Here is a 17,315-nt window from a genome sequence, read left to right as displayed (position 1 = left end):
GAACATGTCCTATTTAGGGATCGACCGATTATCGGTTTGGCCGATATTATCGGCCGATATTGAGGATTTTGAACGTTATCGGTATCGGCATCTATTTTGCCGATATACCGATAACGTATGGGGAACACAGAACGCGCTGCTCTCAGCGCGTTCTGTGTTCCCTCCGCAGCACAGGGGAGAAGGAAGCAGTGTCTCCTCCCCCTGTGCTGCTGCTGCCGCTGCCGCCAATGAGGGGATAGAACATAAGAGGAGGGGAGGGGCTGTGGCCGCTGCGCCACCAATGAAGATAAGCCTTTCATTCATTCATATACAGGAGGCGGGAGCTGCAGAATCACATAGCCGGCTCCCGGCCTCTATGAGCAATAGCTGCGGTCCGCGGTAGTTAACTCCTCAGGTGCCGCGGATCGCAGCTACCGCTGATAGAGGTCGGGAGCCGGCTATGTGATTCTGCAGCCAGCTCCCGCCTCCTGTATATGAATGATCGATAGACTTATCTTCATTGGTGGCACAGTGCGCCCCCCCCCAAGCCCCCCAGTATTAATCATTGGTGGCGCAGTGCGCCCCCCACCCCCATCCCGGCCAATAGTAAAAACATTGGTGGCGCAGTGCGCCCCCCCCCACCCATTTAGTATTAATCATTGGTGGCAGTGGCCACAGGATCCCCTCTCCCCTGCTCCTCCGATCGGAGCCCCAGCTGTGTAAGCCTGGGGCTCCGATCGGTTGCCATGGCAGCCAGGACGCTATTGAAGCCCTGGCTGCCATGTTCAGCTCCATGCTGCTGTGTGCACTATGCACAGAGCAGCAGGGACAGTGTGAGATCCTATTCACCCTGATAGAGATCTATCAGGGGGAATAGGACAAGGGTTCTAGTCCCTAAGGGGGTTAAAAGTTAGTAAAAAAAAAAAACACAAAAATATTAAGTATAAATGAAAAAGATTTATAAAAAAAAAATACACATTAACAATAAACAAAAAAAATACACATTAACAATAAACATATTAATTTTCAGCAGATTTGTGTAGGAATTTTTTTTTTTTCTCAAAAATGAAAATTCCCAGAATATCGGTATAAATTATCGGCTATCGGCCTGAAAGTTCACAAATTATCGGTATCGGTATCGGCCCTAAAAAATCAATATCGGTCGATCCCTAGTCCTATTATTGTCTGCATAATAGACAAGATAGGACTGTTCTATTAGATGCCATAATGCAAAATACAAAATGCACATGGACGTCATCTGTATTTTTTGCGGATCTGTGTTTTGCGGACCGCAAAATAAATACGGTCATGTGCATGAGCCCTAACAGTGATACATATACTGACTAACCATAAAAATTGTGTTTGCAAACTTTCAGAGCAGAGAGGCTCCTTCATCAGGCGTTGCCATATCTTGGTAGTAGTTGGTAGTGCTAATTATCTTACAGAGATAAGTAATAAGAAAGACACCCAGCTCAATCACTTTGGCTTTGGTCAATGTGTAGCAACAAAGAAAATCTGTGTCCGGCATCAGGGAAAAAAGACAATTTAAAAGGGTTTTCCAATAATTTAGAACTGATGACCTATCCAGTATCTGATTTGTGGAGGTTCAACACCCGGGACCCCCACGATTCAGCTGTTTGGGAAGGCACAGGCACTCCAGTGAGCGCCACTACCTTCTTGCAGCTTACCAAGCACATCACCGTACATTGTACAGCGGCTGTGCTTAGTATCGCAGCTCAGCCCCATTCACTTCTATGTGCCTAGGCCACGTGACCGATGAATATGTGGTCAAGAGAAGGCCACGGAGCTACTGCAAACACGGCTACCTTCTCAAACAGCTGATCGGCAGGGTCTGACACGCGGAATCCAGAGGATAGGTCATATAAACTCTCGGAAAACCCTTTTAACTTTATTTTCGATCCAAGTGAATAAAACCACACTTGGGGCAAGGGACAGACTTTTGTTCAGTGCTCATTAGCTTATGCCTGGTGGACCTGATAGTAATTATTCATTAATGAAAGTTGCCCCACCCCTTGACCTGCCTGGGAATGCCTTCAAAACATCTGAAAAGCCCAAAATATGCCTACTTAGGGGTGGGCTTGCATAAACCCCCCTCTTTTTGCATACTGTTCTGGCAAAATCAAGACTACTGTCAAGCATGTAATGACAAGTGCAATGTTCTACCATATCATCTATCTAGTTCACTGAAACACCACTGGTTGTTCTAGTTTTAATTGTAAATAAATGACATAGTATAGTTTGCATGTATTCCATGTTGTATGATATAGTAGTCGATTAACTCAAATCAGTCTGCGCCTGCTGGCTGTGCCGTACACAGAATACTTGACCTGGTGTCCAGTATACTGCGGACAGTTCACAGGGGACCAATGGGGACCCACCGCTGTCTTACTCTTTTAGTGATTCTTAAAGGGGTTGTCCAGGTTCAGAGCTAAACCCTGACATACCCAGAATTTCACCCAGGCAGCCCCCCTGACAAGAGCATAGGAGCAGTTCATGATGTCACCAGTACTGATTGGTGGGCTTCAGCGCTGCCCTAGCCTGTAAAATGACTAAGGCAGCGCTAAATCCCGCCCATCAGAGCCGGTTACGTCACCGAACACACTGCTGGGCGGGGGCTTCCACCTGGCAGTGTGTTATAGTAAATAAAAGAGCCCTTGCTCTGCGAGATCCTCATGTCAGGGGGGCTGCCTGGGTGAAATTATGGGTATGTCCGGGTTCAACTCTGAACCTAGACAACCCCTTTAACCATTAATATCAGAAATGTATTAAGGAATATGCAGTTCCCTAGTGTCCATCTGTAGAGGATTCAGCAAAAGTGATTCTCTGCTTTAGTGTCTTTGATTTAAGTATGCAATAAAAGCATAGTTGCTGTATTTTCTTGGAATCAAGAAAGACTGTGAGGACGTCTGAGAGCAGTACTGATAAGTAGTCAGCACAAATGATCGATTAAATGGCAAAAAGTAGTAAAATGTTGATAAGCTGTTTCACATGTACCAGTATAAGTATGTGATCTTAAAGGTCAACTTGTTTTATGAATAAGGATGAGATGAAACAGACTCTACCAAGAAATAATGAATTGTCCTTAGTATAACATCAGCAACATACAGAGAAACCTCCTTAAGACGACCACCCAAAATTAGATTAAAAATGGTAGTCTAGAGAGGTGGCCTTGACAAGTAAAATGGCTTCTATGCAAAGTGCGTGATGGAACTGACCATTTGTTAAATTAAATCTATATACTACATAAGGGATATGTCTTCTCAAAGAGGTGGCCTTTGTGAGAGGTTTCACTATATAAATCTGTTTCCACTCTTTGTCATTTAGTTTCCATCAAGATGTAAACAACTATGTAGTCTCTAAAGAAATATATAAAGGGCTGTTATATAAATTTTTTCATTCATGTACAGTTGTGGGATGTACAATAATAATATTTTAAAAGGACTCTCCGGGACTTACTTATTGATTACCCATCCTAAGGTCCGACTCCTGCATCCCCACCAATTGTCTGATCAGCTGTAGTCCATTGGGGAACGTGGCCACAATTGTTTGATTCCCCTGCAGTGTCAGCACAGGTAAAGAAGCAGTACCTAGTTTCCACTCAAGTTAATGAGCATATTTGCTGCAGCGTCATTCAGCACTACGGGGCTGGCGGGAATAGCTGAGTGCTTTTACTCGGCTATCTCCGGCAGTCTCATAGAGATGAAAGGAGCTGCGGCAATGCATGTGTCTGCCACTCCACTCAAATGGGGGGCATAGGCACCCGATGGTGGTTGGATCCTCGCTGATCACTTATACCTTATCTTGTGCATAAGTTGTCATAATGGTACAACCCTTTGAAGGCTTTTTACCCATTTTAGGCAAAAAAAAAAATTATTAAAAAGTTTTTAACAGTTTTTGCTGTACTGTCTTTACTTTCAGTGTATCCACAGACTATTGCCTTATGTCTGAACTCCTGACAGCTCAAAAACACTCGTTATAGCTAAATTCTTATCAAACTGATGAGAATAAGGCTTGAAGGAGCTGTCCTATCTCGCAGTTTCCAAGGAGTTACGTAAGCTATCCGCGGCTTCTTCTGCTACGTTGTTTGTATAGTTCCATTCACAACAATGGGAGTTGGCCTGCTCAGCTGTTTTCATAAGCCCAGCCACTGAGGGCCACTGCTTGGTCCCAATCTCGTAGTGGAAACAGCAAAATGGGACAACCCCTTGAGTTCTGATATAAGAGCTACACACTGAGCCATCAGAGCAGCTCCCTCATTCCATTTAAAACAGAAAGAAATGTTCTGCAGATGCACTAAAACTGAATATATATCACTGAGGGCAACCATAAAACTTAACTTTTAATAAATATCATATAAAACCGGTCCCCAATGGACCTAAATAGCTGTAATACGGCAATTCCAGAGCTATTTGCACAGGGAAGGTCAGTTATTGAAATAAATAGGGGGTACAAAAGAAACAGCACGTCAAAGATACCTATGCCTGCCCCTACAATTGCCCCTCAATCAACTGCTCAGCCCAGAGATACCCCTTGATGGTAGGAGTACTCTGTCCACGTGCTTCAGCTTACCTATCCCTGTACAGCCCTATACATAATCTGATGCATTGAGTAAAGTCCCTAAACCAAGGGTCAATATCTACCCAAAGACAAGGTATACACACTCCTCATCTAATACACTATAGTAGTCCCAACGCGTTTCCCCCTATGATGAATAGGGTTTGTCAGGGGATAATTGGTATCAATCTTATAGAGAAGATACGGTACAAATACAAATGCAGTAGATAACAAGATACTGGAGCGCCCCAATACCACAGTGGTCTGTGATGGAATACAGAAAGGGATTCGTCTTGATAAGAGATACACAAAATTAATAATCTGTTTTATGGTACATTCACATGGTACGAGTCCGCTGCAGAAAATGTACAGTGCACCATGCCAAAAACTACCCCTGAAAAAAGAAAATATGAAACGGGATGGTTTTAGCTGTATAGCTGACTGGATTTCAGCAGCTCTTCCCCTGCTTTCGAACTTTGCATTGCAGGGATAGAAAGCCGCGGTCAAAACTTGCAGCAAAATTTTTTTGCTGGTCTTCTCTGCAGCATGTGAATGAGATTTAAAAAAAATCTCATCCACCTTGCTCGTACTGTATGTACAACACTGTGCAAAAGTTTTGAGTTGCTTGGCCTTGTTTCCACTCAACTATACATGAAAACATAGGAACTGGGGTGCAGCAAAATGGCAGCAGGTGCTCTGGATTACTTACATACCAACGTTTAAGTTGGTAAAATCGGGGGATCTAAGTCCCACCACTGGTAACACCCGGACCCATATTGGAATACTCACACGTGGGTGGGTTTTACTATAGCTCCCCCCATTTTTGTCCCAGGACAGCCTGAATTTGACTGACTCTGAAATCTGGGGACTATCCCAGACAATTTGGGACAGTTGGAAACTATGAATTTGATAACTGGCTGTACCAGAAGTCTTCATAAATAGTGTCTTCAGGCAAAATTGAATCATGGTAGAGGGTCCTTGCAAGTTTAGGGCTGCATTTAAAGGGCTTCTGTCACCCCACTAAACAGTTTTTTTTTTTTTTGTGTACTTATCCCTATACTGAAATTTATCCATACATAATGTGATTAATCATTTTGGTTCAGTAGATTCTGCTAAAAAACGCATTTTTTTGTAATATGTAAATTACCTTGCTACCAGCAAGTAGGGCGGTTACTTGCTGGTAGCAGCCGCATCCTCCTATCATAATGACCCCCCCATCCGCATGTTGATTGACAGGGCCAGCAGACGGGATCTTTCTCTGGCTGGCCCTGTCTGCTATCAAGATCTCGCGCCTGCACCGTAACGGTATTCAATCGGCGCAGGCGCACTGAGAGGCGGACGCTCGCTCGGCCGCTCCATCCTCAATGCGCCTGCGCCGATGACGTCACCCGGCGCAGGCGCATTGAGGATGGAGCGGCCGAGCGAGCGTCCTCCTCTCAGTGCGCCTGCGCCGACTGAAGACAGGTACGGCTCAGGCGCTAGATTTTGAATGCAAACAGGGCCAGCAGAGAAAGATCCCGTTCGCTGGCCCTGTCAATCAACATGAGGAGGGGGCGTCTTTATGAGAGGAGGATGCGGCTGCTACCAGCAAGTAACCGCCCTACTTGCTGGTAGCAAGGTAATTTACATATTATAAAAGTACGTTTTTAGCAGAATCTACTGAACCAAAATGATTAATCACATTATGTATGGATAAATCGCAGTATAGGGATTATAAGTAACCCAAAAAAAAAAAAAACTGTTTAGTGGGGTGACAGAAGCCCTTTAAGCAAAAGAAGTTGGAGATTTGGTCAAGAGTAATAGTGTCCCAAATGCTGAGAAATACAGGCAGATACTTATCCATCATGCAGTTCCATCAGGGGGCTTTCTGATTGGATCCAAATTCATTCTGCAGCAGGACAACGACCCCAATCACACAACCAATGTCATTAAAACCTATCTTCAGCATGAGTCCTGAAAGAGATGATACGGCCCCCACAGAGCCCTGATCTCTACATAATTGAGTCTGTCTGGAATTACATGAAGAGACAGAAGGATTTTAGCAAGCCTACATCCACAGAAGATCTGTGGTTAGTTCTCCAAGATGTTTGGAACAACCTCCTGCCGAGTTTCTTCAAAAACTGCGCAAGTATGCCTAGAAGAACTGGTGCTGTTTTGAAGGCAAAAAGGGTGGCCACACCAAAAATTGATTTGATTTAGATTTGTCTTTTCTTTATATCATTTCTTAATTAATAAAAAGAAACTATTAAGGCTGGGTTCATATTGTGTTTTTCCCATCCGTTTAACGTATACAAAAACGTATACGTTAAACAGATGGCTCAGACTGATGCCATACTGTGGCATCCGATCACCATAAAGGTCCGTTATAAAAAAAAAGCATACTTTTTTACCATTATAAAAAAAGTATACTTTTTTTTTTACCAGACTCTGTAGGATATAAGAATGGAGGCATGAACGTGATATGAACCCACCATAACACTTCTATTTTTTTTAAAGCATTCTTCCTTTGCAGCATTTTTCCCCCACACCTGCCTCAATGTTCAAATGCCCAGTAAATGCTGTGATCAGAGTTAGCTCCAATTTCGATCATTGCAGCAGGAGCTTGACTGTATTACAGTTGTCTCTCACTGTGGATGGTGCAAGCTCATCTGCTGAGCCTGCACCATCCCAATGACACATATATGTTCGGTGCTACAAGTTAACTACCAACACTGACATGCACCACCATCATCATTAAAGGGGTTGTCTCACTTCAACAAATAGCATTTATCATGTAGAGGAAGTTAATACAAGGCACTTACTAATGTATTGTGATTGTCCATATTGCTTCCTTTGCTGGCAAGATTCATTTTTCCATCACATTGTTTCCATGGTGACGACCACCCTACAATCCATCAATGGTGTCCGTGCTTGTACACTATAGGAAAAGGTTGCCGGCCTATTTGGTGGCCTGAACTGAAGGAGCAAACATAGGCAAGTGCTTTTTCCTATAGTGTGCAAGCACGACCACCAATGCTGGATTGCAGGGTGGTCGTAACCATGAAAAACGAGCAGTCTATATGGGATGGAAAAATGTATCCTGCCGGCAAAGGAAGCAATATGGGCAATCACAATACATTAGTAACTGCCTTGTATTAAATTTCTCTACATGATAAATGCCACTTGGTGAAGTGAGACAACTCCATTTAAGGGTTTAATGATCGTACACTGAAAAACAGATAATGAAGAATGACTTACTTATACATTACAGGAGATGCTGCAAAATGAACTCTTATTGGTTGCAATGGACTGTAAGACAGTTTTAATGAACGTGGACTGACAAGCATTATCTTGTGCAAACCACAGAAGGGAGGCAGGGTTCTGTTTTTTGCAGTCCACCCTGGATTTGTTCGGTCCTGCTATTATGCTACCATAAATGATTGTACAAAGTCATTTGCTACATGCTGAGCACTGGTCCTGCAAGAAAAGCATATGCTTAGTTAAGCCCAGGAGCACAAGCAATGAGTGCAACATTTTTGCCCCGCTTCCGAACACTGAGCACAAGTCTGCCCTCAAACCAATGTAATTTTAGATATAGATCTTTTTAAATACAAACTATACAGTAATAACTATGCTGTGGCTTTAAATAGATGGATGAATAGTTATCATTTCTGCCCTCTGTGACCAAAACCACCATTGAAAACCAGCCTTTGCTCCGCTTTAAATTATAAACTGCAAGTACAAAAATAATCATTTAAGTCACTCTACAGTGTCTTTCATATATAAAGAGTGAGCTGTCATTTGCTTTCACCCTGGAAGGAGTAACATATAGTCCATGTAAGTGAATGCCCCTTCCAGACTAGCGTTTAGCATTAGCACAGAGCTCTCTAGGAAAAGCAGAAAAGTACAGTGATAGAGAAGGCTTACAATGGGCTATGTGCATTCTGGGGTCCAAAATTACAATTTTCCTCTGGAGATTTGTTCTTTCTCAGGATCACAGCTCATATCATCCAACTCTCATACAGAATTATAATACGTATATACAAGAATACAGCATTACAAGACTTGCTAGTTTCATTAGAAAGTTGGCAAAAAAAGTAGTTTGACAATATATAAACTGGAACGATTGTGCAAATAGTTGGAATCGATCATCATTATGTTCATTTATTAATATGGAAACAAGAAAAGTGTAGGACCATCTTTGGGTTCACTCACCTAGTATATTAGAAATAATGTAAGCAATTTCCTATTAAATATCTATCTGAATCTCTGAATTTAGGAAAACAATTTGGGTGAAGCAGGAGGGAATTAATTTTTTGTCTTAGCAGACCACAGATGCCATTTACATCTGCAGGCTCGGATTCATCCACCAGAGTACCAGAGGATCTTCAGGTAGGCCCAGGCTCTGATGGAATAGTGGGTCCTAGAGGTCCAGGAGAAAAAAAAAACATTTGAAGCTGACTTTGGAGATAATCTCCTGCCACTTGGTTCTTTTTGATTCAAAACCTATTAGACTTTACTGATGATATAGGGCTTGAGCCCCGAGAATAATTTCCTCTGGTGGGCCCAAGAAACACTAATCGGAAACTGTACATTGGGCCTCTATTCTATGAACTGGGAGAGACGAGCAGGTACTTGCAAGGCACTCATATTCATCCAGGCAGTTTCCGTAGTCCTTCCATACAAGAAAGCCTACTACAACCCCTTCATTATAGCTAAAAATGGGGGTCCCTATACTCAGCCTCCCACAGATGCGAACTTCAGAAATGTCTCTACAACTTGAAGTTTTCTATGACTTGCGGTAAACTTTAATTTCTGACTGGCAATGTAGTCCGTATACTCACAAAGGTTCAAAGGGGCAGATTTACTAAACCTGTAGACAGTGTAACCTTAGACAGGCTGTCTTGACCTGCACCGGATTTATCACAGGGGCTCAGGCTGGATGATAAATGTGGTGCAGGAATAGTCACTTCTCACTCACTCTATATCTACTACTGGTTGGCTTATTTTGAGACAAAATTTGTTGCCAGAATTGGGTCACCAAATCTGGTGCAGTGATAGACACTTTTGTCTTATACTAAAATTATGCAAGTGTCGCATCTTAGTCAATGCCCTTTCCCACTAAGCCATGTCTCCTTCCCACTCAGCCATGCACCCTTTTCAAAAAAATTGGAGAATCCCTAGTTGCCCCAAATAGTGCCAAAATTGCGACACTGTAGGTGCAGGCACTTTTGTAAATCTGGGTCAAAGTTTTTTTATGGTAGATATTACGAAGTGAAACAATGAAATGGTCCAATTTTGCAAATTTTTTAACCTTATATGTCTCACTTATCATTAACAGCAATTTAGTTTTGGGTGTACTGTAAATGAAAATATTAGTTGAATTTATCAGAAACACTTAATAATGTTCACTTTCTTATTAAGGCTTAGCCCAAAACAGTGCAAAGTAGCCATCATTCTTTCAACAGCCAACATCCCCACTGCTGCTCTCAATGACTCTTACCAGCAGTCATGTAATAGAATTAAACCAGTCAGCCAAAGGAAACACAGGGGAACAGATCCAAGACACCTGCTGGTCTCATAACCCATTAAATATGAAACTCCTTTCCTGCTGGTTAAAGGTCTGAATAAGTATAATCGTCTGCTACCAACAGGTCTCAAAATACACAAAGCACCTTATTAAAGAAGTAAAATGTGCACTGAAAACAATTCTGCAGTACATAAACTGGGGTAAAAACCCACAAAGTAAAATGCATAGACAATCTACCTATAGGGGTTCCCTGCTTTTTTATATTGATGACTAGTGTTAAACGAAGCCTGATAAAACCCTCATCCCGCGTGCTCTCCACCACTGTCCTGTGAGCTGAGCATAGGGAGAGATTTGGCAAGCGTTCATGCACTAGGGACAGTGTTGCTGAAAATGATTAATAGAAGATGGAAGCCTTTATTTATTCAAGTGCCAATACCATCCAGTCTGCACCCCCTTAGGGGGGCCAGGTCTTTAATGATGACCACACACATCTTTTGCCTGCCTTACTTCTTCCACATCATCCTTCAAAGTCTCCATGTCCTAGAAAAGTCAGCAAGATGCAGAGAGGGGGAGCTGGATTTTCTGATGACATATTCTTATCGATATTAGATGATGTGGAAAAGGAGGAAAAGCAGAAGGCAGAAGAAGGGATCCCACCTGTAGGGCAGCAGAGCGCTGGGGTTGAAGAAGTGGGTTTTCCAGAGCTGATTAATATCCAGTGTTTACTGACAAATCACCTGCAGTAGATTGCAGGACAGAACAGCAATAATATGCATATTGTGCTCCCACCTAACCAGCCAAACCCATGCCAGCAACAGCCGCATCTCCATTAACAATGAAGACCGACTATACAGTGTGGTTTTCATTATTACATGAAAGGCATCTGCTCCATGTGGCCATACCCCAAGGCAGGATATACCTGATTCATAGCGATTTGTGACAAATTAATTCGTAACAAATCGAATTTCTTGGCTTGGTTTCACTTTTTGATTAAATGACTGAAATACATTTCAATGATATTCTAATTGAGATGCAGATGAATAGGGAGTCACTTCCAACAGGTGGCACTAATGAGAGAGTAATCTTTTTCTGTACATACCGCTTTGATCAGCTGATGGGGGAGCTGTCCAGGATTTTGATTCTGATGGCCTATCCTAAAGATAGGCAGTCAATATCAGATTGGCTCGAGTTTGACACCACGCACCTCTGCCACTTTGTAACTCCGGCACCAGAAGTTGATGCCAAAACTACACAGACTTCAGGTGCCGGAGCCACAAGGTAACAGCTGATCTACAGGGGTACGAGATGTCTGACCATCACCATCAATGTCAAAATCCGGGACAGCACCATTAAAAGGGTTATCCTGGAAAAGTATAGAAAAAAGCGGTTCAGCAGTTCTCCTCTTTCAGATCAGGAAGAGGGGTTCTACTATCTGACAAACCAACCTCCAGATATATAAAATGGTATAATCATAATATAATAGGCATACCCCCACCTGCAGTGACCGGACACCAAACTACCGTATATTGAATCAATTATTTATTAAAAATAATACAAAGTAAAAATATATTAGCAGCAGTAATACAATATGTATAAATTAGCAGGGTCCTTGCTATAAAAAACACAATATTGCATTAAGGGTACTTTCACACAAGCGTTTTTCTTTTCCGGTGTTGAGTTCCGTCACAGGGGCTCAATACCGAAAAAAAATATTTTTTTATCCTAATGCATTCTGAATGGAGATCAATCCATTCAGGATGCATCAGGATGCATCAGTTCAGTCCCTCTTACGTTTGTTGGCCGGAGAAAATAACGCAGCATGCTGCAGTTCTCTCTCCGCCCAAAAACCCTGAACACTTGCCGGAATGCCGGATCCGGCATTAATTTCCATTTAAATGTATTAGTGCCGCAAAATTGCTGCATTGGGACCTTTAAATCAGTGAAAAAAATAAGTACCGGATCCGCTTTTTCCGGATGACACCGGAGAGACGGATCCGGTATTTTAATGCATTTGTCAGACTGATCCGCATCTGGATCCGTCTGACAAATGCATCCATTTGCGTCTGGATTGCTGGATCCGGCAGGCAGTTCCAGCGACGGAATGCTCTGACGCAAGTGTGAAAGTAGCCTAACCAGTATATTCAATTAAAGGGGATGTCTCACTCCTGCTTTGCTCTCTTCCCTGCCGGTCTGTGAGTACCGTTTCTTAGTTGGTGGGTGTGGCCACTTCCTTTGAGTGACAGCACAGGCAAGCAGGGCATGCGTGCTCCCGAGGCTGCTAGTGTATTAGAATCATTAGCAGCCTCGGCATAGCAGACCTTCAGCAGATAATTTTTTTTCTCTGTTGTAATAGTTGTATAGAACAGCTCCAAGGCGTTGCGTGTGCCCTGGAGCTCTTTTTTAGGAGTAACGAGCTGCTACCGGGAATAGGAGCTTAGGCAATTATAGATACGAGGTGGCCGGGGCTGGGCTGTAATGCGATTCCCGGTCACCAGAAAGGCTGGCTGCTTCACTTACAGTACGCAAGCTACTGCGACCACTACTACTGCATTGCAGCGGTGGTCGTAACCCCTAGAAACGAGCAGGGTCTAAAAGGTTTGAAAATGTCAACTAATGGATCACAGAGGCATAATGGTAAATAGATATACATTAGTAAATCACTTGACATAAAGTTATACACATAATAAAGAGGACACGATGAGGCGAGACAACCCCTTTAAATGAATATATATATATAAAACATTATTTTAAAAAGTTTGTGCTGATTCATATTGGCCATTGCGCTATTGCACTTAGAACTCATCCATATAGATAAAGTAGAGAAGAAGTTTATAAAACATAGAGCATCTGTCACCATGATCACCCTATTAAACCATGTATACTGTCTGGTAGGGTTGATCATGGTGAGCTCAATGCTACATTGCTTTCCGCAATCGGGTGTTCCATTGCAGAGGAATTCTAACTTGTATTAATATGCTAATGAGGTGCTCAAAGCACCGAGGGACAGGTCTAGCAGCACTAAACACTCCTTCAACTCCTCCTCACCATGCCCCCTCCCACAGTGATTAACAGTGCCAGGCATTCTAACTATTCAGATACCTGGCCCTGAAATCTTGCACATGTCTTGGCAAGATTACAATAACAATTTATTGTAATCTCACCGGTAAGGCTATTTTCACACTAGCGGCAGCCTTCTCCGGCTGGCTGTTCTGGCGGGTGAACAGGCTGCCGAATCTGTGCTGCCGCTGGGCGGCAGCACAGCAAACATGCCGAGAGGCGGCCGGAATAAATCTACGAAAGTAGCCTAAGAATCCCTGTCCTTGTTAATCACTGTGCGAGGGAGCGTGGTGGAGGGGAAGAGGAGGTGAAGTGCTCCAAGGTACTAGGTAAGAGGAGGATGTGAAGTGCTCCAAGGTACTAGGTAAGAGGAGGAGGTGAAGTGCTCCAAGGTACTAGGTAAGAGGAGGAGGTGAAGTGCTCCAAGGTACTAGGTAAGAGGAGGAGGTGAAGTGCTCCAAGGTACTAGGCCTGCCTCTTGATGATCTGTACTCCTCATTAGCATATTAATACAAGTTGGGTTTTCTCTGTAATGGAACGTCTGATTGAAGAAGGCGAGGTAGCGTTGAGTGCACCAAGATCAACCCTACCTTGCAGTAATCCTGATTTAATGGGGTTGATCATGATGACAGATGCATGTGGTGCATGAAAAAGACTGCTAGAATTCTTGTTCAATTTGACCAGAATTCTAGCTTTTGATTAGTAAAACTGCCCTACTGTACAATACGTAGTGCCATAAGCCACTATTTCTAACTCATGAATTTACTACGCTCACCATGAACTTCTTCTAAAGTGCCTGAATACAACATAAATGCATGATCAGCTATAAGGTGGCATCAAAATACTACATAACGTTTTTTTCTTGGACAGTGTAACCATGGGCTGATACAGGAAATACCAATGAATAATGCTATGAAGTGCGAGCAGTTTCTTGCCAGATGTTATACAACTCATAATGATACTTTTCAAAGGCAAAGTATATTGGGGAAACGATATCGAAACATGTGCGAGCAAGAGGAGAAGTTGATCATAGCAACCAATCTGATCCTAGCAATATATTTTGTAGGCCTTATCGAATATTGGAAAGGCAGCGTACAAATTCATGGCTGTTAAGCTGTTTTCACACATAGCATATAAAATATTATAGGGTACTAGCCTCAGGGTAAATTCATACATCTCAGATTTGTCTGTGGCAATTCCAAAGTGTATTTCCTAGAGCACCCATTGCAGAAATCCCAGGATCAGACTCAGATTCCTGCTGCGGACGTACCAGCAAATCTGCAGGAGGATTACCGTAGCTCCATTCAATGGGGCTAATCTATGTGGGGCAAATCTGCCAGAAGAATGACCATGCTCAGGGCAGAAGAAGACCTCAGGGTGGAGCATGTGAGTGGGTAGAAAACACCCTGCTCACTTGCAGTGCATAAGGAATGTTAGCAGATTCCAAGTCCTGAACGTGGGAAAGCCGCAATAAAATGTGTATGTGTTACATGTGGATTTTTAGGCTACTTTCACACTTGCGGCAGAGGATTCCGGCAGGCAGTTCCGTCGCAATCCGGACGCAAACGGATGCATTTGTGAGACGGATCCGGATGCAAATCCGTCTCACAAATGCATTGCAATACCGGATCCGTCTTCTTGTCAACCGGGAAAACGGATCCGGTATTTATTTTTATATCACTTTTAAAGGTCTGCGCATGCGCAGACCGCAAAACCGGATCCGTTTTTCTGCAACACTTGGGGCCGGATCCGGCATTAATGCATTTTATTGCAAGTGTTCAGGATTTTTGGCCAAAGAGCAAAAATGCAGAATGCTGCGGTATTTTCTGCGGCCAAAAAAACGTAAGAGGGACTGAACTGATGCATCCTGATGCATACTGAATGGAATGCTCTCCATTCAGAATGCATTAGGATAAAACTGATCAGTGTGAAAGTACCCTTATGCAGATTTCAATGGAGACATGGCTGAGCATTTCACCTATTGCCTTGCACGGGGTAATTTCTGTGGAGCAAGAACAGCACAACAAATAGGGGATCTGAAAAGCCAGAGCATGCCTCGAATCCACTGCAGATTATTTTAAATGTTACTAAATAGGAGTTGTCAAGACCACATTCACTTGTGTTGTACGGTACTTTGTTGCAAAATTTAGGCATGGCCTAATGTAGCTATTAAACATTTGCCTGTGGTCATCAGTTTGTGTCATGCCAGATCTTCTGTAATTACAACTTCCAACCTGAAGGCACAAGGGGCAAGATTTATCAAAACTGGTGCAGAGGAAAGCTGGCTTAGATGCTCATAGCAACCAATCAGATTCCATCTTTCATTTTTCAGAGTTTCTTTGGAAGATAAAAGGCTCAATCTGATTAGCTGCTATGGGCAACTAAAGCCTGCTTCACATCTGCGTTACGCAGATCCGCCAGGCTGTTCTAGCCTGCCAGGCGCTGCGGGAAGTCTTTTCGACCACATTTACTATAGTGGGGACCGGCAGAGATCTGGCTGCAACCCGGCAAACATGCAGAGAGAATCGGCCAGAAGAAAACCGCGCCGATTCTTGGCATGATTGATAAATCTCACCACATTATGGTAGTTTGACAACAGGTTGTAGACCTCTGACCCATTTGCTTAGATTTTATTTACGCAGAGATTGTAAATCAGTATCCTTTTAAATTCTATCAACAATTTGAAGAACTAATAAGTGTATGATGCCCTCTTAGCAGTACTAAGCCTGAGACATAATGTATAGCTTTTGGCTTCCAATCTCCATATATACACCAGTAAGACGCAGTTCACACTCTAGTTATTGATCAGTTATTTCCATCAGTGATGGTGAGCCAAAACCAGGAGTATAAGGGAAAGATCTGCACTTGGAAATAACTGATCAAATGACTAATGTGTGAACTTAGCCTTAGGGCTCATGCACGCGAACGTATTTTCTTTCCGTGTCCGTTTTGTTTTTTTGTGGACCGTATGCTGAAACATTCATTTCAATGGGTCCGCAAAAAAAACGGAAGTTACTCCATGTGCATTCTGTTTCTGTATGCCCGTATTTCCGTTCCGCAAAAAAAATAGAACATGTCCTATTATTGTCTGTATTACGCACAAGGATAGGACTGTTCTATTAGGGGCCAGCTGTTCCGTTCCGCAAAATATGGAATTCACACGGATGTCATCAGTATTTTTTGCGAACCGCAAAATACATATCGGTCGTGTGCATGAGCCCTTACACTGGTTGCTCCTTTTTTTAGGGTACGGCCACAGGGTCAGGTTTTTGCCAAAATCAGGAGAAAAATTAGAAAATAGGGTTTTATCTGCCTTTATACTTTCTCTCCTTTTTTTGACCCACTCCTGATTTTGGCTTCCAAAACTGTATGCTGAATCCTGTCCTTGTGGCCGGCAGTTTGGAGGATGAGAGCCGCTAGGAGCTGTCTACATGAATTTGATATTTCCACTAATGTGACCACGTTAGATCACAGGGCAATATTGGGATGTCTCCATATGGAAACGATGTAGCCAGATTTAACAGTAATCTCCCAGTGCTTCCTTTCCATCACTGTGATAGAGTTGTACATGGGGCATCTGGATGTGTGAATAAAAAAGGTATAAAGTAAAAAAGAAAAACTTTTATCAGAGCCAACTTAACCCTTCAGTGCCAGTCCTAGTGAACCTAATCCAGTTCCTGCAGGAAAACTCTGAAGCATCAAGTCCAGAGAAAGAATAACTGCAACCAGAAAGAGGTGATGCCCTTACCTTTCAGGTTCATACCCGGCCTGAAGTCGAGTGGCACTGTACCGCTGAGCCGCTGTCTCATGCCCATGAAGGTGCCCACTGGGTACAGGGGAGAAACCATTTAGCAAAGGTCTTCTTTGTGAAGTCTGAGAAGGGGGCATTGGGGGCTCTCTCACATCCCCCACAATGAGCCTGAAGTCATAGAGTCCTTGCTGGGCATCCCCCTCATACCTGTAGCCGTCCATGGCCAGCAGTTCTGCCAGGTACTCACAGAGACATGCTGTGGGGCAGCGGCTCACACAGGAAGCTGTGCAGGGGCTAAGTACCAGGCAGCTTGTGCCCTCGGTTGCTGAGCTGAGCACTATCTGCAGTCAAAGAGGATCGGAGTGTTTAACCTGCTGATAGCCGGGGAATTTGCAGACTTGCAGAATCCCTGCCCCCTTTCTCCCTCAGCTTCTGTCTCCAGGA

The 17,315-nt window shown here is 43.3% G+C and overlaps 1 protein-coding gene across 2 annotated transcripts in view; it reads right to left on the bottom strand.

Moving 5' to 3' along the window:
• IMPDH1 (inosine monophosphate dehydrogenase 1) overlaps nt 1–17,040 on the bottom strand; it is a 208,289-nt gene extending 191,249 nt beyond the window's left edge. The window contains exon 1 of one of the 2 annotated variants that reach the window (XM_040413529.1): nt 16,869–17,040. In XM_040413529.1, the coding sequence (XP_040269463.1) occupies nt 16,869–17,008 (140 nt within the window). In that variant the 5' untranslated portion in view covers nt 17,009–17,040. The remainder of the gene's footprint in view (nt 1–16,868) is intronic. The other variant, XM_040413533.1, reaches the window with a different exon arrangement.
• Nucleotides 17,041–17,315: the final 275 nt, after the last annotated feature.

The sequence above is a fragment of the Bufo bufo genome, chromosome 1 (assembly GCF_905171765.1).
Source record: "Bufo bufo chromosome 1, aBufBuf1.1, whole genome shotgun sequence".
Taxonomy (NCBI): domain Eukaryota; kingdom Metazoa; phylum Chordata; class Amphibia; order Anura; family Bufonidae; genus Bufo; species Bufo bufo.
Note: the sequence above shows the minus strand (reverse complement) of the source record. Positions and strands in the feature narration are given on the sequence as shown.